General features: G+C 44.9%; 1 protein-coding gene across 6 annotated transcripts in view; it reads left to right on the forward strand.

The window, feature by feature from the left end:
- PIK3AP1 (phosphoinositide-3-kinase adaptor protein 1) overlaps positions 1-27,796 on the forward strand; it is a 49,514-nt gene that overhangs the window by 208 nt on the left and 21,510 nt on the right. Inside the window, exons 1-4 of one of the 6 annotated variants that reach the window (XM_040607241.1) lie at positions 4,366-4,498; positions 10,033-10,449; positions 26,247-26,395; positions 27,240-27,384. In XM_040607241.1, the coding sequence (XP_040463175.1) occupies positions 4,486-4,498; positions 10,033-10,449; positions 26,247-26,395; positions 27,240-27,384 (724 nt within the window). In that variant the 5' untranslated portion in view covers positions 4,366-4,485. Of the gene's footprint in view, positions 1-4,365; positions 4,499-10,032; positions 10,450-12,431; positions 12,455-22,479; positions 22,710-23,021; positions 23,123-26,246; positions 26,396-27,239; positions 27,385-27,796 lie in introns of those variants that run through there. The other 5 variants (XM_040607246.1, XM_040607245.1, XM_040607247.1 and 2 more) reach the window with 5 other exon arrangements.

Consider the following 27,796-nt stretch of genomic DNA (forward strand, 5'->3'; position numbering starts at 1 on the left):
TGTGTGGCATTAGAAGAGGGAAAACTTCAGTCCGCTTAAACCTCTTCCCCCATTAGTCCACCTCTGGTTGTAACCCACGTTAAATACGATCGCTGAAAGGGGAGCGGTAGAGAGTAGAAGGCGCAAGGCCGTGCCAGGGTGGAGAGCGGGCCGGTAGCCGCGGCGCTGGCGGTGCCCTCACCGACAGAGAGCGGTGCCACGTAGTGTGAGCGTGGCAGGCAGAGCCAGACAGCAGCAGCAGCCCCAGGAAAGCTACAAATTAGGTCTAGGATCTGCGTGAGGAATCTATTCTGGAGCAAGAGAAGATCATGCCAGAGGAGGGTCTAGGGTACAAGTAATGCTATAGGTCTGAAGAGACTGTATCTATGAGGTAGAGCCAGAGAGGGACTTGGGGATAAAGTTCCTTAAAAGAGGTTTGAGGGGTATTAAGGAAGTAAGAACAGAGATAGGGCTTGAGACGGGTACACCTACAAAATAGGACAAGCAAGCACTAAAGGCCCAGACCCGAGTTTAAATGGAGCTCTGGGGCCTATAGGAAAGGGTGGGTGTGAAAGCTCCAGATGAGGCTGATCAGGGCAACCATGGCCTGTTAGTGTACTTGGGACCCTGATAAGGAGTTTTCATTCAGCTGTTGTGTATTGCTGTGGCTTTAAATTACTCATTTCTCCAGTGAGGTGGTATTTTTCTTTTCTTCCAGGGGGAACTGGAGGTTTGTTCTGATAAATGCAGTGCTCTGTTCTCCTTGCCTTTGTGGCTTTTTTTTTGTGGCTTTTTTTTTTTTTTAATTCTTTTCAGTAGAGCATACCATAAAGTCTGTTGAGGGCAAAGGAAGTGAAGCCCTATACTGAAAGTCCTGAGGTAGGGCTGCCAGGGTCAAACAAACAGTAGTAAGTAGGTAGTGTTATGCTCTTTATGTTTCCCCTACATACCCCTCTGCTCTTAACAATCTCCAAGTACTACTGTACCTTGCTGTGTGGGATTTTGTTCCTCTTCTGTGTAGTTAGGTAGTAGTGCCTGCTGAACACCCACTTGGGCAGTCTCTGTGCCTGGCATAGCTCATGTCTTGCTGGTGTCGCTGGGGGGTGCTGCCTTGTGCTGCTGGGGAAATAAAAGTAGCTTATGTAGCGGTAGATTGTACTGTAGGTTTCTGTCATTTTATACAGTTGCTGTTCCTGTAGTGTAGGAAAGGGATGTTCAACTGAGGGCTTGTTAAATATGTATACTTTGTTCTCAGATGCCCCTGATCTGGTGTGCCCCTCTTGTGTATGGAATAACTTGGGGCTGTGTTGCAGAAAGGGAACTGTTTGCCACAACCAGTATTCTCCAGTTCTTGTAGTTTCCATTCATAGTAAGCTACAGCTGCAAGCTTTGTCTGCAAAGCTCAGCACAAGTTCTGTACTGTTGTCTGTATCAGAAAGGAAGAGATGCAGCCATTTCTGGTGAACAGTCCTTCTCTTAAGTCACGCTGTTTAAAGTAATCGCTTTGAGAAGCCATGGGAATTACTGGCTGTGTTTGCTTCACTGGCTCACTTTGCTTCTCAGTGGGTTAATAAGCATCCCCCTCTCCTGCCAGGCCTTTGCCAGTTAGGTCTGTTCCCAGATGCTGTGTGACTGCTGCTCTTCAGAGGTGTGTGGCTGTCTAGCTGTGTTCCCTTGTGTTATGCCTGCAACTGTCCAGATGATCTGGCAGGGCAGCAGCCATGCAAAGAAAGCTGTTTTGTTCTTGTATTCCCCAAGGCAGCAGTGGGAGATGTAAGGATCTAAACAGCAAGCAAATTCAACTAGTTTATGCTACTGCTTGTGAATTCCTTTGCTCCCCTTGCGTGTTCCTCACAGGTCTTTTCTGTCCTTTCCCCTTGGCTGGCATCTCTCTTTTGTTAAGGCTGCAGGGAAGGTTACTCACCTCAGAAGAAACCATTCCTGTGTGAGGTCTTCACTCTTCCCATTCTTTTTGTGGCCAAGAAAAAGTGAAGAGGGATGGCATGGGTATTCAAACACGTACTGAATCCTTTCTGTGGTAACCCTCACAGATACCTAGCAAAAAAAGCAATGGCTCCAGAAAGAGCAATCTTGTCCTTTTCTTTGGACAGGGATAGTGCAGACCCTTGAGAAGGATGCTGCAAATGCAACTGTGTTCACATGCTGCAGTGAATTGAAGGGAGGAAGGGCAAGGCTTGTACAGTCAATTTGGGGCAAGGGAGGATGAAAAACTCCGTTTCTTCATTTTGTTCTTAATTTATTGCAAACTTGTCCTGGTTTCAGCTGGGATAGAGTTAATTTTCTTCTTAGTAGCTGGTGCAGTGCTGTGTTTTGGATTTGGTGTGAGAATAGTGTTGATAAGAAATGTTTTTAGTTGTTGCTAAGTAATGTTTATACTAAGCCAAGGACTTCTTGTTTTCTCAGGCCCTGCCAGGGAGAAGGCTGGAGTGGCACAAGAAATTGGGAGGGGGCACAACTGACCCAAACTAGCCAAGGGGATATTCCATACCATAGAACATCATGCTCAGTGTATAAACCAGGGGGAGTTGTCCAGGTGGCTGCTGCTCGCTGCTTGGGGACTGGCTGGGCATCAGTCAGTGGGTGGTAAGCAATTGTATTGTGCATCACTTGTTTTCTTTTCTCCCTTCCTCCTGGATTTTGTTCCTCTCCCCTTCTCCCTTCCATTATTATTGCTTTTATTTTATTTAAATTACTAAATTATTCTTAGGCCAGCCTTTGAGTTTTACATTCCTTCCTAATTCTCCCCCTCATCCCTCTGGGGTGGGGGGAAGAGTGAGCGAGCAGTGGCATGGTACTTGGTTACCAGCTGGGGTTAAACCATGACAGAGCTGTGTGACACTTTCCCTTAGGCCAGCCTAATGTTTTAGGGTGGGAAGGGGCTGTTGCCTCAATTTGTCATCTGAGTTTTTAGGTGGCAGCTGCTGTAAAGTTTGCTGAAACAACGTGCTGGCAGTTATTTTATGTAAGCTCCTTTGGGGAGCTACATTAATTTCACTTTAGTGACTTAAGAAGTTTAAACCCTAAAGAGGTTTCCTGTGGGCTTTGTATTGATTAAATAAAATACATAGCATCCTAAGTGACACTGATACATATGGAGAAGCCCCATGGGTTTCCACAAAGCAGGAAGCTGATTCTGCTGGCCTTTTGTAAGATACTGTAAGGCTTTAAAAAGAGAGGGAATTTAAAAGCTCGTTCCAAGGAGCATGCTGAACTCTTCATCTAACATCAGAGACGATTTTGGTTTTAACATTTTATTCTGGAATTCAGAAGATAAACAGCTTTACAAAGGAAATAATGTTGAACAGTCATAATGAAGCCATATGCATGGTTATTCATCTGTTTTAGTAGTTCTGAAAATATGCATATTACTCTGTAATAGAGAATTTGGCTAGGGACTCTAGTTTCCAACTAGTAAAATTTTGTCCCTCACATAAATCCTGAGTAGACTCTGTATTTGCACACTTCTGCAGTGCCCAGGCATTCTTTGTTCTGATACAAGTTTTCAGGATTCATATGGGGAGGCACTGGTTCTCTGCATACCTGGTGTTCCTCATAAGGCTGAATCATCAGGGAATGTTTTTTACCTAGTACTCTTTTATTGTGGGAGCAAACCCTGTTTTTGGAAGACAAGGCTTGGCGCACAGTTTGTAAGCTTGAAGTATGTTTTGGGTAAAGAAAGATTTGGAAGTAACAGTTTGACCAACCTCTAAGATGAGAGTAGATTAGTAGGAAATAGTTGGTTCCGTACTGTTGGTAAATGGCTCCGTTCTAACATTAGTGCTCTTGACAAGCTGCACGCAGAATGCCCTCAGACCGCTTGAGAGCGACTGGCTTGACGCAAAACTAGATTGTAAGGAATCTGCTTTTGCTTTGCTGAAGCGTATCTGTGAAAGGCTTTGCTGCTTCTCAGCAAAGAAATGTTTTTGAATGCAAATCGGTGCAAGTGGTTCTTTCAAGTTTCTGGAGTAGACCGAGTTATTTAGGCAGAATCTGTTGCTTTGTCTTCGGTGACAAGATTAAATTGAGCCCTAGTCTCTGAGCTCCAACGGTGGCCTTCCACTGTGTTTTCTCAATACTTAAACTATGGGGTCTGGCAAATCTGAGTTAAAAGACAGCATCAGCAGGCCGCTTCGTTCTACACGGAACAACTTGGTTTTCCCCTAGGGAAAAACTAAACCTGCTTGTTCGTCGGAGACAGACCGTAAAGCCTCAGCAGGGGCCGTGCGTGGGGCAGGTGTCGCTCGCTCGCTGTCGCTGCAGGTCCCTGTCCGGGCAGCGCCGCTCCCCGGCCCGGTGGGACGCGTGCCGCAGCCGGTGGGAGCGGGGATCCCCGGCAGCTGGGCTGTGCGGGGGCGGCCGGCCGCGGGGCGGGACCGGGCGGCGGGGCGGAGCGCCCGGCCGGGGCCGAGGAAGCGGCCGCGGGACGGGACGGGACGCCGGCGGTGTGAGGGAAGGGGAGCGGCCCCTTCCCGCCAGCCCCGGACCATGGCGGCCCCCGGTAGGTGCCGCGGCTGCTCGCCCGGGGCAGCGGCGGGGGTTTGGCGGGGTCGGGCGGGCGCTGCCCCCGGCTGCCCCGTGCTTGGCCTCGGCGTGGCAGCCCGGTCCGGGGGCAAGCCGGTAAGCGGGGCCGTGGCGGAGCGCTGCCCGCTCCCCACGCCGGGGCTGCTGCGCAGCTCCGCTCGCCGCCGGCGCCCCCGCTGCTGCGGAAGGAGGGTCCCCGGGGCTCTCGGGGCAGCGGTGGCTCCCTCGGTCGCCGCTTTCTGGCGCCTCCTGCTGCACCTGGCCGGAGCGCAGGTGCTGGCGGAGCCGCGGCGAGGTGAGCGCGCTGCGGGCTGGCTCCGCTAAGCTGCCAGCGGGGCGGCTCTGCAGAGGAACCCGGCCCTGCGCCGCCCTTACCGCCTAGATGGTTTTTCTGCGATGTTTTGTAGAGAAGTAAATTGTGCCCAGATTAACTGACTGCTTTATCCTTCTGCATTTGCATACTTCCCTTCTTGGGGTGTGACTTGACGGTCCTTGCCACAGCGGCCACGGGATCGCAAACCCGGCTAGGTTGCCGTCAATGAAAATGTTTTAGCAAACAGGTGTGTGGGTAAAACTGATTAGAACAGAGCTGTGAACTCCAGGGGGAGAGGAGTTTAACCTCTGTTGTGTAAGTTTTGCTAATGCCCAGTTTGCAAGTTCCCCTCCCTGCAGGGAAGTGCATGTGTTTTATCTAAAAAAGGAAAAACCTGCCATTCTCAGGGTGTGAAGTAACGTTGGTGTTTCACTGACGCATATCTCCTTGTGGTGTAAAAATAAGCTAAAGGGAGGCCTCAGGAGACCTGTGGGCAAAACTACTTTTCTCCTTATAAACAGAAGGTGATTTCACAGACTTAAAAGCAGAACAACTTTAGGTTCACATATCATAATGCAAATCTCATGTTCCTTTCACTGAAGTTTGGTTTGCAAAACTTACCTACTTTGATTCTGCTGTTTCCTCTTGCTTGTTTGCAGCACTTTATTTAAAAGTGAAGGTTGTCTATCCCACTCAAAGGGAGAGGTCTTGCTAGGATGTTAATAATTATTGCATGGGATTACTATTACTTTGTTATGCATTCCAGCTAGACAAAGAATGCATTCATTTCCTCATACATCACTTAAATACACACACTTCAGACATATGGAAGGTGCTGAGGACTTCTGTTAATGGCCCACCAGGGGCTTCTAACACTCTTGGAAGCGCACTCTCTTTTAACAATACGATTACAAAGACACCTTGAGTTGGGCTTCATTTATATCATAGGCAGTTGTCTTTCATAGGGATTTCATAGGAATCCCCTTCTGTCGAGGACTGATATTTTGGAAGGCCGTATTCATGTGTCCTCCATACACATGAAACCCAAAGCAAACTGAGAACAGGCTTAGTGCTTTTTTTATTTAGTCAGAATTTGAGGTGGACTTAATCTAGCAGATGAAGATAGATTTGCTTGCCATTGCATGTGTTTTATGTGAGTTGGAGTAAAGGATTTGTCTGTCAGGTTTTTTTACCTGGTCTGTGGACAATGGAAAGTCATGGTCTGCTTAGGAGAGGGATGTGAAAGATGACTCAGGAAAACTGTGTATTAATAGAGGCCCTAAGTCTTAAGTGGGTAGGATGTAGTCTTGCCCAGAGCTGATACACCAGCTTCCTGCAGTATTCTTCAGCTATTTCAGCGGAGATCAGAATCTTACGATATGGTGGTAAACCACTGTCCTGTGTTTGCTCTGAACTCAAAGATTTTCACCTCACTACTCCCTGACATGGTCCGAAGATGAACCTGATTTGTTTGCTTCTCGGAGAAGGACTATGAAGGCATGACATCCTATCACTTCAGGGTACCTGTTCTCTCACCATGGGCATTCTGTGATTTTGGTTGGATTGCTTCATCCCCTTCCGTTCTGCATGCAGTTTATAAGCTGGGGAAAGATTTGTATCTTGTTCTGTCTTTGTGCTGTTTGTTCTGTGGGCCTTCCACCTGAACTAGAGGCATTTCTACAGTAGTAGTTTGTAATCTTACCAGTCTTTTATTATTGCTGTGTAATGGAGTGTGCAACTAAGCACTGAAGAGGCAGTTGCAGCTGGAAAGGAGTCCAAAGGTTACGGTTTATCATTGGAAACTGCAACAGAATCGCACCTGGATGTTTTCCTATGAAATGAATAGTTAAACATGCCCTGCACTCTTTTTAATAGTGCTGTTATTTTGTAAACACAAGCAAAAGTCACTTTTATACCCTAAGTTTAGGAATGCAGAAACAAGGTACTGTTAAAATTTAGAGTGCGCTTGAAAGTGTGGAAGATTTTTGAAATGGTTGGCTGGCACAAATCTTTCTTCATATTGCTACTGCACATACTGTTCATATCTTTCTTACTTGAATTGAAGGCTTCCTTGTGTGTGTTTTTCAAAAATCAGCCTGTTGAATGTGTTGTCAAAGCATCTGTCTATGGTCAGGGTTTAAAGAAGTTAAATGCTTGGTGCTCACCTAGGGATTCCCTTTTATGTGCACAATAGGCCAAGTATACATTGTGCTTTGAAGTGTGTTCTGTGAATTTTTCTGTAGCTGAAGTGTGAAGTGTTGTGGGAAAAACTCCCTGAAATGTTCTGTCTTTTCCCTGAGGACTGTACGTAGTTGGTTCTGGAAAGGGACGTGTTTGCTTAGACAATACTGGCATGATCCAGGAAAGCGAGTCCCATGCCATCCTTCTTTTAAAAGGGGATGTTGCAATCAAAACTATTTCTAGATTTTGTTTTCTTTGGAACAGTTCTGTTGCTGACGAGCTTATTTAGCTCTTTAAGATGTACTTCCAGTATTTTTGCTTATCAACATAGAGTTTCCTCTAAAAGTGGAGTCAGTAATTTTATTTCTCTGTTCTCCTTTTAAAAGCATTGTTCCTCAGTTTATCCAGGAAGTGTAAAATGCTATAGAGTTGAGGTAAGAGGGCCTGAGGAGAGGTGGTGCTGCTCTGTTAAGGTAAATGGCGTGCAGGTAGAGCGGGGTTCTCTAGGAAATCAATGTTTCCTAAACATTAGGTGAAGTTCCTTCCTGCTGGGTGCAGAGGCTACACTGCTCTGGGTGATGTCTCTGGGGGTATAAATTCTGGCAGGGAACTTTCAGAGAGTCTGTCAAGTTTGCATCTTTTGTCTGTATATCGGGGAAGGGAGGCTTCTTGGATACTTGGTGCCCCTACAAGTGCAATGCATATTTAAAAACAGTGGCTCCCCCACCTCTGCATCCTCTCCAAGCACAGCTGCTTTCTTTCACTGAAAGACCGGAGAAGGGCCTGTTTGCTAACGGTTTTAGTTGTGGAAGCTGTGCTGTTTTGAAAAATGCATGGTAGGATCTGTAAATTCCATTTTACAGAACGTTAAAATGCCATGGGGGCCACTGCCACTTTCCTCAGAGTCCGGAGGTGGGACTTCTCCTAGAGAGTTGCCCAGGTCATACCTCCAAGAGTCGCTGCATCGCTTGCCCATCTGATGAGGTGGGGCTCAGCTGGCTGTGCTGTGGTGCCTAGGCTCCGTTCTCCACAGGTAGTTGTGTAGCCCTTTCCTGCTGTACTGCGTGTAAATCAATACATGGCACTGGGAGCAGAAATCTCTGGTGCTCTTCCCTTTCTGGAATAAAACAACTCAACTCCTGAATTCTGCTTGGTTTTCCTGTTTCTGCTCTTGTGGTTCTGTTGTCATTGTTAGGTGGTGTTCAGCCAGAAGTGGTATTTTGGAGTGGTGTTCTCACTGGTGTGAGAGCATCTTTTTTCACAGCAGTTCTGCACTCTTAACTTAAAAGTCCCAAGGCTTTGGGTCTTCTCTTTGTCTGCTTTATGAGTTTGCTCAGTCCCCTCCATCGAGAATGCTATCTCCTACAAGCTTCCCTTGGGGTACAGGAGCTGTATTCCCACAGAAACATGTAGCTATCCTAGCTAATACTGCTGAACTGCAGTGTCTGTCTTCTCCATAGCTAGGACATCTTTCTTTCACTGCTAGAGACTTTCCTTTTATGCCAGTAACCATAACACTATTGGTTGAGAACAGAGTGCATCTCCATACTTTACTACTCAGCGGTACCACTTCTGCTCAACTACAATTTAAAGTTGGCAATTGTACGGATTAGGGATGGGGTACTGTAGCCTAGACGTCATTTCAGCCTTCACTTCTTGATGAAGGTTCAGAGGGAGGTGGTAGAATGGAGTATTTGGAGGTTTTGGTTGAATTTTAATAAGGTGGCCGCAAAACCGTCATCTTCAATTCTGGCAAATTCACTCTCTGAAGATGCTCTTTTTGGCATGCCAAGTATTAGGCATTGCCTTCTACTTTAGTGAGAAGAATCTGCCCTTGCTTGCTGGATTCTGGATGGAGATGGGTTGGAAATGTTGACACTTTTTAAAGAGTCAAACTGGAATTAGAAGACGACAGTTTGCTAATAAGATTTGAAATGCTCAGCACCAAAATTTACTATGGGACCAGAGCTGTAATCCTCAAATTTGGGTAAACTTCTTCGCAGGTGGATGGTAAAATTAAATTTAGACTTAAAAGTTTTCTTGAGACTAATGGGAGAGCACTGCATCATGTCATAGCGGTTCAGTCTGCTTGTGATCTTCTTCCAGCAAGCTGGAAATGGTTTTAAAAGTGCTTTCATTCCAGAGCACAGAAATGCAGGAGTGTGTAGGTAGGAGCTGTTGCTAGAGATTTATGGAGTAAGTCAACTTTGGTAAGCATATTTTGTGTTGTGTTATGGCCACCACTATCGTGTTAGATCTTTCCTTCTGAAGAGAGGGTTTGTCATGTCAAAATGGTTGGGAAACCTTTGTATGACAGTTTGGGGGAAAGACTCTGACACAGGCTTGCAAAATGTCTGAAGCCTGAATGACAGAATTGCTGTGCTGCGAGCACTGGGGCTGTTGTACCCTTCAGTTGCATGCATACGTTGCAGGCAGTTTGCTTTTTGCTGCAATGAGAGCGAATGTCTAACACCATGGAAGCCATAGTGACTTCCTGTAAGCATTGTGGTGCCTCATTTAAATAGAGGCCTTTCTTATTTTAAGTCTTTATATTTAGTATATACTCTGCTTGAGCATGTAATGGTCTGCAGTTGTGTTGCAGAGACCCTATAGCTGCCTAGAATGATTTTATTTCACATGCAAAGGTGAACTCCCCTTTTCAAGCTAGTTTTTTTGGAGGTTAGATTTTTGTGGGGTTTCTTTCCTATCAATGTGCTTTAAATCTGTAAATCTCCACAAGTGGTTTGTCTCACAGCGACGTAGGAAATCCCCTTCTTCATAGGAAGGTTTTTGAGAATGAAAAAAATGCTTAAATTCTAGGGGGGTATATGTAAGTAGGAGTTCAACCACTCTTAGAATTGCTCTTGTGACTTTGGATATTCTGTTCTTTTGAGGTGCTTTGGACCTTCTGAAACCAATTATATGGACAGCCCTATGGTTTTTTTCGTGCAAAGTGGTGGGTTAGTTCTTGCTTTTAATTTAATCATCCTCCTTCTGATCATCTTGCACCTGTACAGGAACCCCTGGAGGTTATGATGTGCTGATTGTGTATGCAAGTGACGCCGCTGAATGGTGTCAGTACCTCCAGAACCTCTTCCTCTTTACTCGGTATGTTCGAAAGCATCAGATTCTGACCTACCAGCTGGAAGGCAAGTCTGCCATCCCCCACCAGGATCTGGAGCTGTTCAGCAGAAGTCGGAGCATCATCGTTTTGCTGTCTGCTGAGCTGGTGCAGAGTTTTTACCACCCTCCTGTCCTGCAGAGCCTTCAGGAAGCTTTATGGCCCCCGTACAAAGTAGTCAAGCTGTTCTGCGGTGTTACGGACTGTGATGACTATTTGACCTTTTTCAAGGACTGGTCTCAGTGGCAAGAACTCACAAATGATGATGAGCCCGATGCTTACCTTGCAGCTGTCAAGAAGGCTATTTCAGAAGGTAAGGTAGCAGTCGTGGGGTTGCGCTTCCTGGTCAGGGGTTGGAGGAGGGAGATATGTAATACTGGTTATCCTTATTTTAGCACTAGTAATGTGTTTTACAGGAATAGAAAACCAAAGCAAATTGCACAACCCTTGTAAACTAGGAAGTTTTACAAGCCAATTTTACTATGCCAGGTCAGTGGGTCCCTAATTCAGGAGAGATTACCAGTGACTTACAGAGAACCTCTGAATTTGGAGGTTATCTTAGGTGTCTGGTTTTGAATGCAAATTGGAAATAAAAACATGAGTATCTTTGAAATTCTACCTGTAAATATTGTGCCCTGCAGTTTGACCTCAACTGGTGGAAAATTACCTTTTTCTTCAGACTTACATTTCTGTCATAGCAGAACCAAAATAAGGTTGTCTAATATGTATTCTTTAACACTGAGCTTGAAGTCAGAGATACAACCATACTGGCCACAGATCAGCTTGTTACCTGTGATGGAATGGCAGATGGCAATTGGAGAATTGCACTGATGGCCTTAAAAATAACCCAACCACTTGCTAGCACAGAAGTATTAATGGCTGGAGAATACAGAAGCCCCATGCACTGAGTTTGAATTGAGTCTGAACTTTCCTGAACTCTAGAGGAATGTGTGGTACTCCTTTCTCATAGTTTCTGTTGAAATGAAGGTGGAGAGCTCCAGGGAGTCGTGCTGGTCAGGATGTTTTTATGACACTGCCATACTTAGGGTTATAGTGTTTTTTGTGAGCCTTAGCAGGATTGGAGTCCTGTGGTTGCATCTTGGATTAAGGTTTGTCTGTATTGAGTGGCATAAATGAGGCAATGTAGTCTTCTAGTGTGTCTGGTCTTGTGTGCATAAAGGTGCTTTATGCCGGGATAACAGCAGCAATTATCATAACGAAAAAGTTATCACAGTAAAAAAAAATTTGAAAGTCATGGTCTTGGCCAAAACAGTGCCCCTGAAAAAAGATGACTTGGGGATCATGGTGAAGATGGCATTCTTAGGTAGCCAGGTCACAGCACATGTTTCCTAGTAATTAAAAATCTGCTTCTGCCTTTCAAACACTCCTAAAACGTCTTGGTTTCCCAGTGGATAACCTAAGGCTAAAGTAATCTGGCTCCTTTGCTTTCAGCCTGGAAGAAGACAGAGAACAGTGGCTGAGCTGTTGTACTCTGAAAAATAAAACTGACTGGAGATTAAATTACCTCTTCTGACACTTCCTGGCAAAAGTAAAAGTTTGGTTACTGTTTTCCTTCAAACTTGAGTCTAGAGCATGGCCCTAATATTTTAATGATTTTAAATATGCTATTCAAAGTTAGGAGGTTTAAACATCTCCCTGGATTACTAGTGGTAATGGTTTTACTTAACGTGTCCAAGGACTGTAAGAGTTATTTTAGGCCAGAGTAGCAGTAAGTTCTAGTGTAGCTGAAGAGTGGATGAGAGTACAAAGGGATGGTGATCCTGAGATGTCCCGGAGCCAGCTCTTGCCAGTCTGTTCTGACTTGCTGCATTCTGAGTGCACAAAGCATGACACGGGGCAGAAGAAAGACTCTTGCTTCCTGGGCGGTGGGTGGAGTGGGAAGTGCAAATTTCTCTGTCCTTCATCAGATGGGACTGGCTGTAGTGGGAGGTTTCACTTGGCCAAGTGGACTCCTACTAGTGAGTGGCTTTCACCCATCATGCTTGTTTTGGACGCATTAAAAATCAAAGAGAATTTGAGGTGAAGGGAAGGGGATGGGCATAGGAATGGATCAGCTAGAAACCACTCTGGATCAACTGTTGCCCTCTCTAGAGAGAAACAGTGTTTGTTAAGGGAAAGTATCCAAAATCCTATTTTTTTTATGCTGGGAAGACAAATCTGGTGGTGGTGGTGTGCTTAATGCAGAGCCTTGTCAACTGGAGAACAGCCTTCACTCTCTCAGATGTCAGATGCAGCCGATGAATTGTATTAAGCTGACCTGGCTCTCTTCGTGCACTTCAAGAAGTGGTTCTCCACAGGTGAGCTAGCTCTCTGTGTGTACAGCTGGCGGCCCCTTGGCACACTGGGGGCTGTGCTCAGGGGACCCGGGTGCTTCCCTGCACTTCCCAGAGCCCACCCTGGGAAGGGGCAGAGGTCAGTCTTACTGGTAGTGCTATGCTGTCTGTCTGAGCAGCCAGGGAAGTGTGTCTTGTGTGCCTGGCTGTTTAGTGAACTGGCTGCCATTCATCTATGGCAAAATTTCTTTAGGGTAAGGCACTACAGTCTGAGTTTTCGCAGCTGGACGTAGAGTCCTTCTCCAGCCGTGTCGTCTCTGCTGAAAGTTAGCATGTGCCCGAAAACCCCTGTGCTTTAGCTTTATGTAAATGGAGTTTTGAAAGAGAGATTGTGCTTTGGATTTTTGTTTTTGTTTCTACATAACAAAACCCCAAATCAGCTTATTTTCTGATTTCTCATTTGGACAAGCATATGTTGATCTCAAACTGACTTCAGTATATCTAGAAAATATCTGTCGAAGAGGAAAGACGAGCTAAAAACAAACTCATTTGCTGTGAAGTCTGCTGTAGCATTTTCCAAATAGTTTGGTAAATAAAGATTCAGAATTTCTGGACTTCTGTTACTGTTATGGGAGCCCTGCATGATGTGAGCTTTCAGGTGCACACAAGAGTTGGGTAACATCAGGCTCTTTCTTTGTGCACATCAGTGCAGTTGCCAAGGCAAGTCATCTGCTGTCACTCTGACTCTTGTGAAGGAAGAACCTACTTATGGTAGTCTGGTTTCATGGCAAAAGTATTTGGATTAATGTATCAGATCCTGCCTCTGTGTGAGGAAAAAAAATGACTAGCTGACCTTTTCCATTGGGTGATTCTACAGACCAAGTTTTGTGAATGGCCTCAGATGCAAATGTGTTCTGATGCTTCCCCTGAAGAGAAGACAACCCCAGGTGTACATAGTTCCCTTTTTGGGTGAAACTGTGAAAACTTTCTTCTTGGTTGGTAATAAAAAAAATTAGCATCTGCATTATAGTTTGGTTGCAGCCAGCCCCAGCATAAGTGACTTAAAGTAAGTGTTTGTGACAGCAGACCTCTCCCATAGAAAAACACAGCCTGTGTTCTGCTCCTGGGACTTCATCGTTAGGATTTTAGGTGAAGGCTTTAAAGTCAGGACCTCTTAGGAGGTCTCAGTTAGGTCTGTTCTCTACAGCAGACTCTGAACTTCTCCTGAGTAAGGCAGACCTCAATTCCTACAGCACTTAGCAGAGAAAGTTTAAGATCATATTTGAAATTACCTGTCTAGATGTCTTCCTCTGGGAAGTACTTCTCTGCGCACGTGTTCACATTTCTAAAACACACTTCAGTACTTCTAACAGTGGTGTCAGCACTTAAAAAACTAAGCCTAATGCAAAAATGACTGAGCTTCCTTCAGCTTCCTAATAGCCGAACCCTGAGTTAGTGGAGCATAGGACACGAGACATGGTGAGGACAAATACCTCTCCAGAGCCTGCACACTGGCCCTGCTTAGGTTATGCTGCCTATAGTGCAGCTGTTAGGCTGTGGTTTATTTAGTGCATCATGGGAACATGACGCCCCCAGATATCCCATGCTGAAAAAGCTATTTTAATTTTTATTTAGTACAAATTCAGAAATGAGGAAGCACTCGGCTAGCCTTTTTGAGAACTGTGTGCTGACATTGACTCTTGCTCTCTTGTAGATGGGACATTTTTACTTCTACAGTTTCTCAATCCTGGCAGACTACAGAGGGCATGAAGGTTTGCATTTTCAGGCACTCCTGTTATCTGTGGGGAAGTTTTTCAGGCTATGCAATAGTTGTGCTAAGGACATGGAAGTACTCAGGGTGGCACTCCACAAGCCGGCTCTGGTCTGGCAGGGCATAGTCACCAGCCAGGGTGCAGTGACCAGCCTAGCTGCTACTTAAGCCCTCTTGTCTGGCTTCTGATACCACACCATGCTGTGCTCTGTGCACCGGGCAGCTCGCTGTCTGTGCTGCATGGTTGGAGTCTGCGATCTTTCTCTTCCTCCTGTGTTCTCAAAGCTCAGTTGACATCTGTTTTGTATTACACACATTTCAACTTCTTTTGTTTATTTCAGCCCCCATCTATGTTGTCTTGAAATTTTCTCCTTTAAAAGCTGATGTTTCTAAAGCATTCACCAATTAATCAGTGGCTTTGAACTTTCTGCACCCAAGCAAACTCTTGCAGGGAGAAACCCAGGGAAGTAGACATCTGCCTGAGATTGCTAAGGTGACAACTGAATGTAACAGCAGCTGTGAACCATGCTGTTGCAGAGCTCTCTTGCAGTGAAACGGACAAGAAAGAAAGATCAGTACCAGCGAACTTCTTACAAAATAAGAGGGTCAGAAGTGGGTGTAAGGAATTATGTAGTAAATGTGGAGGACAGTGGGCAGTTAGAAGGAAGATGAGAATTTTGCTGGAGCCCGTAGATGAGGAGGAGCTGGAATGTTGCTCTACCTAGTGAGGGGCTCATTGAGAGATGACAGAGACCAAGGCAGTGAGCTTTTCTTGGGAGGGATGGGAGGGAAATGGCGTGACAGAAACCGCGTAAGCTGTTATCATTCTCCCTGCTGTACATGTCAAGGAATTGAATTAACTTCCTGGCTTTCTTCTGTTGACTGGTAAAACCACAAATGAAACTTGAGAACATATCACAGAATTTTTTGGGTAGCAGGGGATCTCTTGAGATCATGTAGTCAACCTCCCTGCTCAGCATGGTCAGATAAAGCAGGTTGCCCATGACCATGTCCAGTCTGATTTTCAGTGTCTCTGCAGCTGGGGATTTCACAACCTCTCTGGGCAACCTGTTGCAGTGTTTGACCACCCTCAGAATAACAAAGTGTTTTATTGTGTTCAGATGGAATTTAATGTGTTTCACTTTGTGCCCATTGCCTCTTGTCCTGTCAGTGGGCACTGTGGAGAAGAGTCTAGCTCCTTCTTTTTCACTCTCTTCCATCAGGTAAACATTGATAGGTCCTCCAGCCCTTCTTTTCTCCAAGCTGAAGAGTACCAGCTCTTGCAGCCTCTCCTTGAATGAAAGATGCTGTGGTCCCTGAATAATCTTTGTGGTCCTGTGCTGGACTCAAGCGGTAAAGATAAAGTAACCTTGGAATAGGCTACTCAGAGTTTGAGGTCATGTTGGACAGATGCATAAAATGTTCTCAAGTGTGTCTCGACCCAGGGAGATGAAGTGGTAGTACATGGCAGATTCCCTTCAGCTTGATACTTCTTTAATTATTTGACTGCTGACTTCTGCTGATCGCTGTTATTCAGGGCTAGAACCCTAAATTCACAATGAATTTTTAAGTTGGGTGGCAGCTGCTATCCTGTTACTCTGGGGGTTAATGATAAATGATCTGTTCAGTGATGATGCAGAAATTCCTATTTGTTACATATGTCAAGATTTCTACCTAAAGGCGGGTTTTTCCTGGAGTAGCTCAGTGGCTAATAGCCTTTCTGTGGAGGGGTGTCAGAGTTCGTTCATTTGATTGCTCAGGCAAGCTCCATGTTAGGCCTTGATGTGCTTGCGACCTGCTTTTCTGTGTAACCGTTTCAGGACACAAGCACAGTGAAATCCAGTGTTATCTGGTATATTACCCTTGTACTTGAGATGTCCTGAAGAATGACAAAGCAAATACCATCACCTAGACGAATAATCTGTGGCTTTTCTGGATAAACTTGAACACTCTTTCCTTTCTTTCCCACCCCTATAAATACATTAAGCATTGAATGCTTTTAAGGGCAACTTCTCACTAGAAACCACAAAAGCCACTGGTCAGTAAGAGCTGCACACTTTAGCTTAGGGCAGTGGTGAACTTATGTCAGGTGTGTACTGCAACAATTCATTGAGATGCGGTGCTTTGTACTGTACAGTGGCATTAGTAACTGTTCCTCTGACAGTAGCAGCTACTGTATCTGTTGTGCTGTGTTCTGGCAGGTGGCACTTCAGTCAGGAGGACTCTTGTCAGCCTAATGCTGAGACTTGCAGTAGTGAAGGGGATACTATAAACTGGAAACTGCAACCTCCCTCTGCCCAGGCCCATTCTGTCCTCTGTGGGAGCATACTTCTAGCAGAGGGAGTGCTGTGGCGTGATTTCCAGTGCCGGTGGAGTTTGCCGTTGCATGTGGAGGCAGAACAAGACCTGAATGGTGTAGCACCTCTTCCTTGTGCTGCTCATTAAATTTTGTAAAGCACAGCTGTTGAGGAACATTGGATGCAGAAAGTAATCCTGCTAGGAAGAGGCATGACATTGCCAACTCCTTTATGGGTAAGATATGGCACCCCCTTAAAGGATACATCCTGGAAATAAAGCAGCCAAAAAGAGTTCTGTGAGTTAATTTGACATCCCCAGTCATCTTTGTAGGGAAGAATCATGAATCTGTGTCATATCAATGCCTCTATGAAACTACCTCCTTAATCTGTGGCCTTACAGAAGATGGTGCTTTGGGACCTGTTCTGTTGCTAGAGAGCTAATACTGTATCTCTAAGGCTCTAGCTTGTGAGCAGACCACAGTCCATGCAGCTCTGAATTACTGCAACGTTCCTCTAGCCCTGCTGGACTCTCTTAACTTGTCTGTATGAGATCCTAGGTGAAACCCTAGCATTGTATCTTCCTCACTAGCTGATCTTTTCAAGCCCTCGTACTGTGGTCCTACATCCTCAAAATGTTCCTGGAGAGTTTCCAGTCCCATGCATGAAATTGCCATTCTCTGCAAGATCCATTTTGGCCCTAAGGAGTTTCTAGAAACTGCAGGTTGGATGTGGATGCCTGTGCCACCAAGTTTGTGATCTCTGCTTGCATCTTCAGAGTCTGTCTGGATGTCAAAGTATGGTAAAGGAAGCAAGCTGGAGGTAGGGAGGGACAGGAATTGATGTACAGACCCAAAAGCACAGAGAAATGTGAAGCTGGGGACCATTTGGTCTTTTTTTTTTTTTTTTTTTTTTACTTCTGGCTCTGAGTGCTCTGGAGGAATGCATTCTGAGTAGTCCTATCTCAGAGAATTAATCCAGCATTTATTTCTGCAAGCTTATTGGAGTGGCCTTGAAGACCTGAAGGAGCATGATTATCTGTTGTACTGCAGTCCTCCCTCCCTCCCTTGCTCCCCTCCTCCTTTGAAGGGGCAAAATTAAGTGAATTCTTAAAACTGTATTTTTCTCTGTTCTATTGTGTTGAAATAGAAGATACGCTTCTTTGACCCTGCTCTTTGAAGGGGATCAGGTGAGGTATTAGTCAGCCCTCTGGGTGCAGTGGGAGCCTGCTTCATTATATGGGAGCTCTGCAGCCCGGCTGGTTCTCACTGCCTGTCAAGGGAGGAAACTGTGACGCTGTTCCACAGGAGTTAAGGTTGAGAGAACATGCCGGTAGCATGCCGTTCCTTGCAGATGCTAGTATGGTTATAGATGATTGGTGCTGGAAACGCAGAGACTTCAGAGAGCTGTCAGAGAAACCTTAACTAAGCCTCCAACTGATATTGAGAGAAATGCATAAATGTCCTTATCCATTAGCAGTTGAAATAGTCGTCCCAGCTGCAGGATGGATGCATTATTTGTCATCAAGGTGCATCATAAAGTCCAGTTTATGCACATTAAAATCAGTACTTCACGGCGTGTCTTTCATGACTGTATGAGATTCAAGCATAGGTGCATACTAGCTTTCTAGACAGAGACAATGAAATGATAGCCTGGAACTAGGAAAGTACAGAAACTGGTGTGGTTAAGAAGCATCCAGCTGTAATAGACTTCATGCACATTGTAAATACTAATCATATTTCTCTGTGGCTTATAGTTCTGATAACCTCCCCACAGGTTGCTTTAAGGTAGCGACTAAGCCTAATTCTCAGTATCTGCCAATGTGAACCGCAAAGCTTTAAAACATCTGCTTTAAATAAGAGTCCAGTGACCACCACTGATGGCTTCTTGCAAGTTTAGAACAGCTGAAGTCACTTCTGTAAAATCTTTGCAGAAGTGTGTGGTCAAATGAGATGTTTTACAGAGCAGGTCTGAAGGGATGTGTCGGGCGGACTTCAGGTTGTTTCAAAGACCCTTGTTGTGCACTTGGACAGTTGTTTTGCTTCTAGGGTTGCATTTTGTAGGATTTTCATGGCTGTTCATTATTACCACAGAAAACTTTTGATGTGTTTTCCAGAAGTGACTTGAGAATAACAGTGGATCTTGAGTTTTCCAGGGGGAAGTTTCGTCGGTTACATAGGCTGACCTTAGCATGGACTGCTGCACAAGAATGGTCTGCCTCATTCTCCACCTTTCATCTGGCTGGATGATCTGGTGTGGCATTGGACTGCAAGGGTGGTTGTATTCCTAGAGAGACTGTTTGAGGGAGAGGGAGGACAGGGCTGCCCTTTCAGTTAGTAACGTGGCCTTAGATCTACTGAAGCCACTTGTAGAACCACCCCATCAGTCAGCAATCTCCTTAGTGGGATGTTTCCAAAGCAGCTACCCATCTCTCTTAGGTGAAATTCCAGCTTTGTGGCTTGTATGTGGACAGTCTTCCTTGTCATGCAAGTGTTATGCATTGTGCTTAAATTGATGCAAGGAGATACTGCAATAGGAGAGATAGTTAATCAGCAAGTTGAATGTTCATGTTTCTTGCATGTGGTTGCTCAGGAAGACTTGAATCAGCTACTGATGTAATGTGATTCATGGCGCCCTCAAAAATCATCAGCTGTGCATATGCTTTTTCAGTTCATGTTGTCTCCTCCTGGCACAGGTGGTTGAAGTGAACTGCTGCAGCCTCTCTTTCTTGAGACTTGGTCAGTTACACACACAACTCAGAGTCTGTTCTCTGGGTGGCCAGAATCCTGCTTCTTCCTCAGAAGCTCTTTCCTCTTTCTGTCCTGTTCCTGTGCACCCCAGCTAGTTCTTTGGATTTATATATTTAATCCCATCACAGATTGACCACTAGGCCTGTGAGACCCTCGGGCTAACTGAGACTTCAAAGAATTATGAGTTCGTTTGCAGTTTGTGAACCATGATAGCCAGGCATGCTTTTAGCTTGAGGCAGCATAGTGTGGTCCATGTTTGCTAGAATCTTAGTGAAAGAACTCCAAGCTAAATACACTTTGCATCTGTAGCATGCTCTAGACATGGTCAGATAAACTGTGTTATCCCTGTGTTATAAGGGGGACTGCATTTCACCCCCGAGCTGGCAGCTAGTCTTTGCAGTAGGTGTGAGTGAAGTGTAGAAATGTTCCTCCCCACCCTAAAGTTCAGGGACTGACAGCTTAGTTTACACCCCTGTTGTCAGCTGCTGAAGCAGAGATCCTGGTCCTGCGCCTCACTGACGCAGCCAAACACGTGCTCTTTTCCACTGGTTCTGCTGTGTGGGCCTTAGCCTCTGGTGAAAATGAAGACAAGGAGGGGAAACAGGAAAGGGAAAGGGGGCTGTGATGGGTGCAGTTGTATTTTAAGCTGCTATAGCTCTTTCTGTTGTGAACATCTGCCCCAGATGAATGCGCAGATAGTATTTTTTTTGCAGCTCAACAGACACACTAAACCAGGGTAGCTCTCTGGAGGTGTGTGTCTGGGCTGAAACAAAGCCTTTTCTGGACAAGTAACAGCGCTGTAGGGACAGTGTTGGTACTCTATTGGTACTTCATTGTGGTACTCTGTTGGTGCTTTATTAGGTAATGGAAGAAGACGTTTCTTCTCCAGGGCTGTGCAAGTCATCTGATGAGGTTTCTAAGAGCAGAGTTTGTCACAATCTCAGAACAATATTTTGAGGGGTCTGTATTTGGGGAGCATCTATCTGTTACTGGGGTTGGAGGACAACCCATGCTGGATTCAGACTGTACACTTTCCCTGAGGTCTTGCATGTTGCAGCTGTAAAAGTCACTGCTCTTTTGGGCGCGTCCAATTCTTTGCATTAAAGGTCCTGCTCTTAGCTCAGGGCTGCTAGTGAATGAACAAGAGCTGTAGGTTTGCAAGAGTCTTGCAGGAGGTCACAAACAGCAATCTCCTCTTAATCTGTGATAGGATGACAAGGCGAAGCTCAGTAATCCTGGGTTGATTGCTGAGCTTCTGTGAAACTTCTCTAGATCTTTGTGGATGGTGCCTTCATGCAGCCTGCAGCACTACAGACCAAGAGTGTACCTTCCTGAGCTACTAAGGAAGAGGGGGCTGCAGACCAGTGCCCCCAGGCTGAACTGTAAGAACTGTAGTCATCTGCAGTCAAGGCAGAGGAGGCTGAGGAGGGTTGCTGGGGCAGACAAAGTGTGGTAGGCAGTTTCTCAGCTGTTACCTGTGTGGCACTGTGTCCATGGCAAGAATTCCAGGTGTGTTAATCCAGTTCCCATTTCCATCTACGGCTAATGCAGGAAGGACATTCCATCTGGGATTCCTACCCATGCTTCTGCACATCAGGAAATGTCTTATGAGGTGGAACGGGTGTATGCACCAGTCTGATCATAGTTGCTTTGCAGCTGGCTTTGCCTCCTCAGTCCCATTTTTCATCTGACGTTAATAATGAGTGCCAGCAATAATTAGAAACTGAGCCTAGCTCAAGCAGTGGCCTGGAAGTTTCTGGTGTAACTAAAGTAAGCTGGAATACTGCAACAGAAGGTACCTTTGATTCTGTGGGTTACCTTCCTGTTCTCTGCCAGTTCCTGTTTGGTTTGAGGTTTTTATTTTACCATTCTTCTAATGTCTGGTATTTTTTCGTATTTTTTCTTCTTGCTTTCTCTTCTGTGCCCTCTCCACACTTGCAGCTTTTCAGACTTTCCTTTCTTCACCTCACTGTTCTCAGAACTATGTGCCGAGTTTCCTGTTTCTGCAACCCAAGTATGGTATTTATTGGCCACTTTCCCATCCCTACCTTCCAGTATTTACAGGAGTGACATGGAGTTGCCACTGGCACTGTAAACAACTCTTGGTGACTCGTCTTTCACAAAATCCTTTTCATTTCAAAGATTAAATTAAAAAATAGCTTGGAAGCAGCATTTAGGAAAAAACAGAACCAAGAAAAGTGAACGGATTAATTCACTTGGCTTAAATTTTTGTGAAGATTGTGGAAGCCTCTTGTACGCCACCGCAAAGACGTTTTTCTCCTTCCAGTTATGTGTCTGTAGTTCTAAAATATAACAAAGGAAACAAAACCTGTTCCTCGAAGTTTGGAAGAGATACGCTGTATAGAGGAACTGTGGAGTAATGTATGGTTTTGAGTATTAAGGATATATATTGTCTTCGTAGGTTACAAAGTTAAACACAACTTATCTTCTGGCTTCTCACAATTTGCTGAAACACTGGTACTGTCAACAAGTCTCAACCCAGTCGTGTTCTTTGTGAGGATATAGCTTCCCAAAGAGTTTCACAAGTGTGCGTGTGTGCATGCAGCTGAAGCAAAACTTGCCATAGTACAACACAGCTTGCTTCCTTAATGGAGGATGAGAACTACTTTTACCGTTTTCTTTGTAGAACTGAAAATCTGGGTTTAGGTGCTATGCTTGTAGATGAGCTGCTTGGGGTGAGGAGTTTGGAGAGGAGGGACAGATGTCCTGTACTCTGTCTGTTCTGTATGGACAGTTCTACAAAGCCTTACATTTTCCTGTGTTTTTTCTTCTCACCTGTTGCTTTTCTGCATGCTTCTGTCTGTTGAAAGGGGAAATGTTACTACAGTACAACCCAGTTTTGAGGGGTTATCACAAGATGTTTCACTGCTGAGTGTTTATCTCCTCAATAAAGCAGGGGCTCTGAGGCTAGCATGATGAGAGATAACTTCCCCTGCTTTCCCTGACTACTTTGTCAGTACTCTGCCTGCTGTTTGCAGATGCAGCTGGAGCTGCTCTGGGAGATTTAATGTCCTTGTTTGCACTTGGAAAAGGAGGCTGGCTGGTTGTGAGCTTCAGGTGATAGTAGGAGCTCCCTTTGAGGGCCTTCCCTCTTGCTCTGGGTGTACCGCGGTGAAGGTCTGAGGCCTCAAGAAAGCTAGTTGTCTCAGCTGGTGAGCTGAGATGGACGGGGATGGGAAGTGTTCACTGATGCCAGGGGGAGGGTAGTCTGTACATGCAGACCCTATACAGACAAGCTGTTGCCTAGTTGCTCCATTTGTGTTAAGATACGGATGACAGAGTGGTCTGGACAGACTTCTGACTCCTGAGCATTCACGTGTCTTGTGGTGTTACGGGCTGACTTCTGAGAAACCACAGAACGGTCGGCTCCATGCCGATAGCCCGCCAGCTTAGCCAGGAGGAAGTGGATGACAGAGCAAGCTGCATGTGCTGTACAGCAACAGGTCAGAGTAACTGGCTGCTTCATGTTGGTTCCTAAAGCTGCTAAGTGGCTTGTGAAGCACGTGGCAATGCCTGCGTTTTCCCTGGGCTTTCCCTGGAGCTGGGTTTCTGCAGGGTGGCTGTGTGTGGAGCCTGGTAGGGCAGGCAAGAGAGGCTAGCGCAGGGCTGCTCTCTGCAGCTCAGCCAGTTGCTTCCTGGAGGGGGGCATGTTCTTCAAGGGGAAATGTGGTTGGGTTTCTTGGACCACATCTCCTCCCCTCAAAGCTATGCTCACAAGTATTTCACAGGCTGTCAAGCGTGACCTGAGGTAGCCTTCATTTAAAGGGGAACAGAAAGGCCCTCTAGTCAAGGCAGAGCTGTTCACAACCACGAGCTTTTGACCTACAGCAGTGGCTAATGGAGAAGCTCAATTCAGGTATTCACTAAATTTTTTAATGAGTCTATTGATCTCCTCAGCGATGGCCTCTCTAGCCTGTGTATCATTATAATGATATAATTGCTGAATCTGTATATGCAAATGGGCTGTCATTACTCAAGTATCGTGGTGAGTGAGAAGCCTGATCTAGCAGCATGTTCCTTTAGAGCATGGACATTATCGAATGTAATGGTATGGTTTCCTCTTCCAGTGCTTGCATGTTGACACGTCAGTAGCATGTGACTAGAACTTGCAAGATGACCATAGTATCGCTTCACTGCTTATGTGGGAAGTAGGTAATTGGCAATTTCAGAATTTTCTGAATGAAAAAACAGATGAATAATTCTTACCCAAAACTCTGTTCTGTCAACTGTTAATCCAATTACTGATTAACATTGCTTGCTTCTTCCCATATTACCTAAGAGCTCTGCTTTTACATATGACCTCTGCGCAGTCAGCTCTGTTACAAGAATGTGGAAGTGCAAGACAGGATCGAGCAATGTCAGAACTTCTTAAAAGCTCCAGTTATTCTTTATTTGTTAACTTGTTTCTAGTATCAAATAACGTCAGTAAAGCAGAGACTGGCGGGCTTGTTCTCTCCTTGCTTCCCTCTTATCCTTGCTTACTGTAGATGTTGAAGCTGAGATCCACAGCTTTAAGTTTCATTTTCCTCTGAAACTGACCATATGTTGAGCAAGTGAGGTACAAATTGCCACACTAGTGGTTCCATATTGGGGTGGGGATGATGCCCTTGGTATGAGGATGCGGGCAAGTGTTGTCAGCTTGTGCGTGTGTTGCAGGGACAATTTATGCTTTGCTGTAATTTGGTCATCATTGGCGCTCTCTTATCTGTGGTGAGCTTAGTCTTTCTGATTTAGTCACACTGGAAATAACCAACAGAGATAACACAGATGCTATTCTAGTAGTGGTTGCTTCTTCTCCTCCTCCCCAAAAGACATGGTGTCTTGCTCTGTGTATGCCAAATGCCTGATGTGATAGCTGTCATGTAAGGGAAGGCTGTGGGACCAGTGCTTTATTGTCCCTGTGCAGCTGGCAGCCTGGTGCTCCCAGGTGGGAGTAGTCCACCTTTCCCTAAGAGAAGTGTTCCCAAAACTGGGGTCTGACTCTTACAGCTGATGACTTTGGACAGTATCGATTAAAGTAATGAGTTAATGAATTTAAAACCTCAGTCCGTTTTCTGTAATACTTGGTATCACTATCTGAAAACCCCAAAGACCACCTTCAGTACCTGGCCTTGTGTCAAAGTAGTTTCTTAGCCAGATCTGCTGGTTTGTGTTGGTGCAATATTAAAATCTATTTGCTCAATTACACATACTATTCTAAGGTTGTTTAAGAAATGTCTGAGTTGGTGGTGATGCTTTACTTGAACTCTAGAGCTGCAGATTTTTGGCTCTAGTCTTTCTACAGCAAACATTAAAGCAGCAGTCTACTTGTACTGATGTGACTAGGCTTACTTGCCCTGTGGAGTGATTCACATAATGGAAGTTAAGTGAATGTGCACCACTATTTGTGACAAAAATTTCAGCTGAATGATTCACTAAGATTTTGTGCCTGAAAGCAAAGTTGCATTAATATAATTAACAAAATTCCATTTAAATATTTAGGGGGAAAAAAGTACATGACAAAGAATTTCAAATATTCTAAGTTTACATCTTTGGTAGTAATAATGAAGTCTAGATTTAAATTCCTGACTGACTTCTGGCTTCACTGTTTGAAACTAGCAGGACATGAACTTGTAATAGAAGCCTGCTTTAATAACTTTGGCTCTCTTGATTTTTGGAAACTTTGATGTACCCAGAGGCTGGGGGATTCTGAGTAAAACCTAGACTGTTGACAGCCTAACTGCATGGATGCCACAGTTTTGACAGTGTGGTTGGTTGCTTAGGTGTTTCTCATCAGGACCGAGCATTTTAAGTAGATCATTTCCTACTAATAGAAAAACTGCCAGCCCAAGTCTGAGATTTTTATCTAGTAAATAATTTGCACTGCTCTTTACAGATGTGTTTCACAGTAAGTAGTAAGTAACTTCCAAAATGTTGTCTTAAATTCTTGACTGCTCCACAGTTTTCCAAGGTTTGGAAAACTTTGGCCATGGGAGGGAGTCTTCTGGCAAGGGGAAGTCAGTGACTTTCACCCCATGCTTTGGGAGACAGGTGAAAAAAAAGTGTGAATCATGAATTAAGAGGTAGAATCTAGGTAAGAAAGTGCTCTCTACTAAGTAGATACAAAGTTGTCTGTTGTTTCCTTTCTCTAGTTAGGAAACTTTCCTGGCACAGGTAGGAGACCTGTAATCTATGTTAATTCTTGCTAGGTGTTTCTGCAGCCAGCGATATCAACTCAGTTTGTTTGCTCTTCCATCAATACCTGTGCTGTTACTGGCAAACAGGAATGAGAACATTGTTTTGTACACAGATTTACTCCTACTCTTGGGTCTGTTTGGGTAGAGTACTGTTATTCTTCAGCACAAAGGCTCTGGTATGTTTCAATTTCTGTCTTGTATAGATAGATACAGCAGCTTATAGTTCCTGCTGGAGCAGGATTCCTTCAGACTACTGCCTTGTGTTTTGTTGACGCAAATAATGAACTTGGGATTGGGGTGAGCAACACAGGCAGAGCCCAGAAACTGAAATATACTACTGAAATGAAAGTAAAGTTGGTTTTCTTCATTTACTTTAGGAGAGGAAGACTAGAGGGTGCTGCCCATCCAACAATATACTCAGAGCACAGCTGGAGTCAGATGGGTCTGGTTGCCAATCATTCTTACATTAGACATTGGCACACACTGATTTTCCTGCCTAACATGGGAAGGGACTATCCATCTCAGCAAAGACTGGCACTGTTGTTTGTTTTGTAAGCATGTTCAGTGCTACTGCAGCATTTTTGTGTCTTTGTGAATGTTCCCCAGCAAACCCCTTAAGAGGAAAAAAGGAGGAAGCTCTGTAGTTTCCTTTTCTTCAGCTAGATCCTCTTTTCTGAGCATTACTTTGAGAAGAATAGCATGTTCCACCCTACCACCTCCCTGGCTGTTTCTCAGGATGGGTGTGTATGATATGCATTTTCAGCAAAGGGGAGTGATGTAACAGGACTCTGTGCTTTATTTTAGACTCAGGCTGTGACTCTGTGACTGATACAGAAACAGAAGACGAGAAGAACCCAGTTTACTCCCACGGACTTGACATGAGTGAAGAACATGGATCATCCAAGAGCACGAGGGACCATCTGGTGGTGCAGCCTGACCGCATACGGTGTGGGGTACTGTATGTCCACTCCTCAGGCTCTGTTCTTGCTGTGGGCTGGTGCAACCCATTATACTGTTCTGTAATGGACAGCTTTACAGGCCAGGAATTAATCCCTAATTCCTTTTCTGTCACCTTCCTTCTCAGCCCCCTGTTCCCAGTGTCTCTATTATGAGCTTGGCTTCCTAGGCCCAGAGTAGTAACATGTGGTGCCCAGTGTTGTCTAGGCTGCAATGTCACTTACTGACAGATAGTCTCATTAATACAGCTGCTTGTCTTGTGTGCTGTGAGGCAGGTTCACACTCTTGACTTCCCATCTTCCATTCTGGTGAGATTTAGTGGTATTAAGTGGAATAAAGTGATTGTAATGAACCAATTAACTTCACAGCCTGCATGCAGTCTAACATGACAATTCTGATGCATGTCCTGCAAGTGACTCCAAAGAGCTTGGATTGTCTTTCCTGTCTGAAAAATGGTATTTCTTAGTATAGCATCCCCTCAGATGGAAAAAGTCTAAGTCTCTTCCTTTGTTTCTGTTTAGAATGGGGATGTGCTGCTTGAGGAAAGAGACTGATAGAGTTGAAACTACATAATTTTATAAATCTAGCTTTAATTGGTTTATAAATCTGGCTGATAAATCTGCAGTTTTGTTGGCTTAATGCATGTGTCTATGCTAGTGCACACTGTAACACAAGCCACCTGGGAAGATGCTTCTCAAAACCATTCAGGATTGTGGAAATGACAAATGATAATTTGTGTTAATTGCAATGATAACAAAATCCCTAGAAAACGGACTTAACAAAGAAAGTGTTCTTATGCTGTGAACCTACAACCTGTGTTGTAATGCCTTTTCTCTTTAGGTTCAGACAACAGTTTATATTATCATGAAATGTAAACTAGATGGCGAAGTGAAAACTGAAGTTGAATTCTCTCCAGAGAATGCATCATCTGTGCGTGTGCTGGCTGAGATGGAGAATGAATATACAATCTCTGTGGAGGCTCCAAGTAAGCTGGGCTGAGAGCCTCCCCCGTCCCCCTGCCCCCCATTGCTTCCTTTCTATGGCAGCCTGCTTGTCCTGAAAAGTGCCAGAAGTATCACAGTAAAGGTTGCAACAGAGGAAAACCTGAGGTCAGGAAATCCTAAACTTGCATTCTTATCTGTGATACTTGTGTGATGAGAAACTGAGGTAGACTGCTGCTTGGGGGCTCAGTTTTCCCCTCAGCAGCAGCAAGGTTGCGGGGTGGAAACACTGTATTGAAGTTCTGAGAGCAGATTGCAGATTGTAAAGCACTTTGAACCTAACAGGGTGTTATAACCACCACTACATTAGCATTGGCAGGGCGCCAAGAGAAGGTAAGTGCCAGTAAATTGTATGACTATGACAGCATGTGCTTAGTATGTGATGAGCTCTCTGTG

The sequence above is a fragment of the Falco naumanni genome, chromosome 9 (assembly GCF_017639655.2).
Source record: "Falco naumanni isolate bFalNau1 chromosome 9, bFalNau1.pat, whole genome shotgun sequence".
Lineage (NCBI taxonomy): Eukaryota > Metazoa > Chordata > Aves > Falconiformes > Falconidae > Falco > Falco naumanni.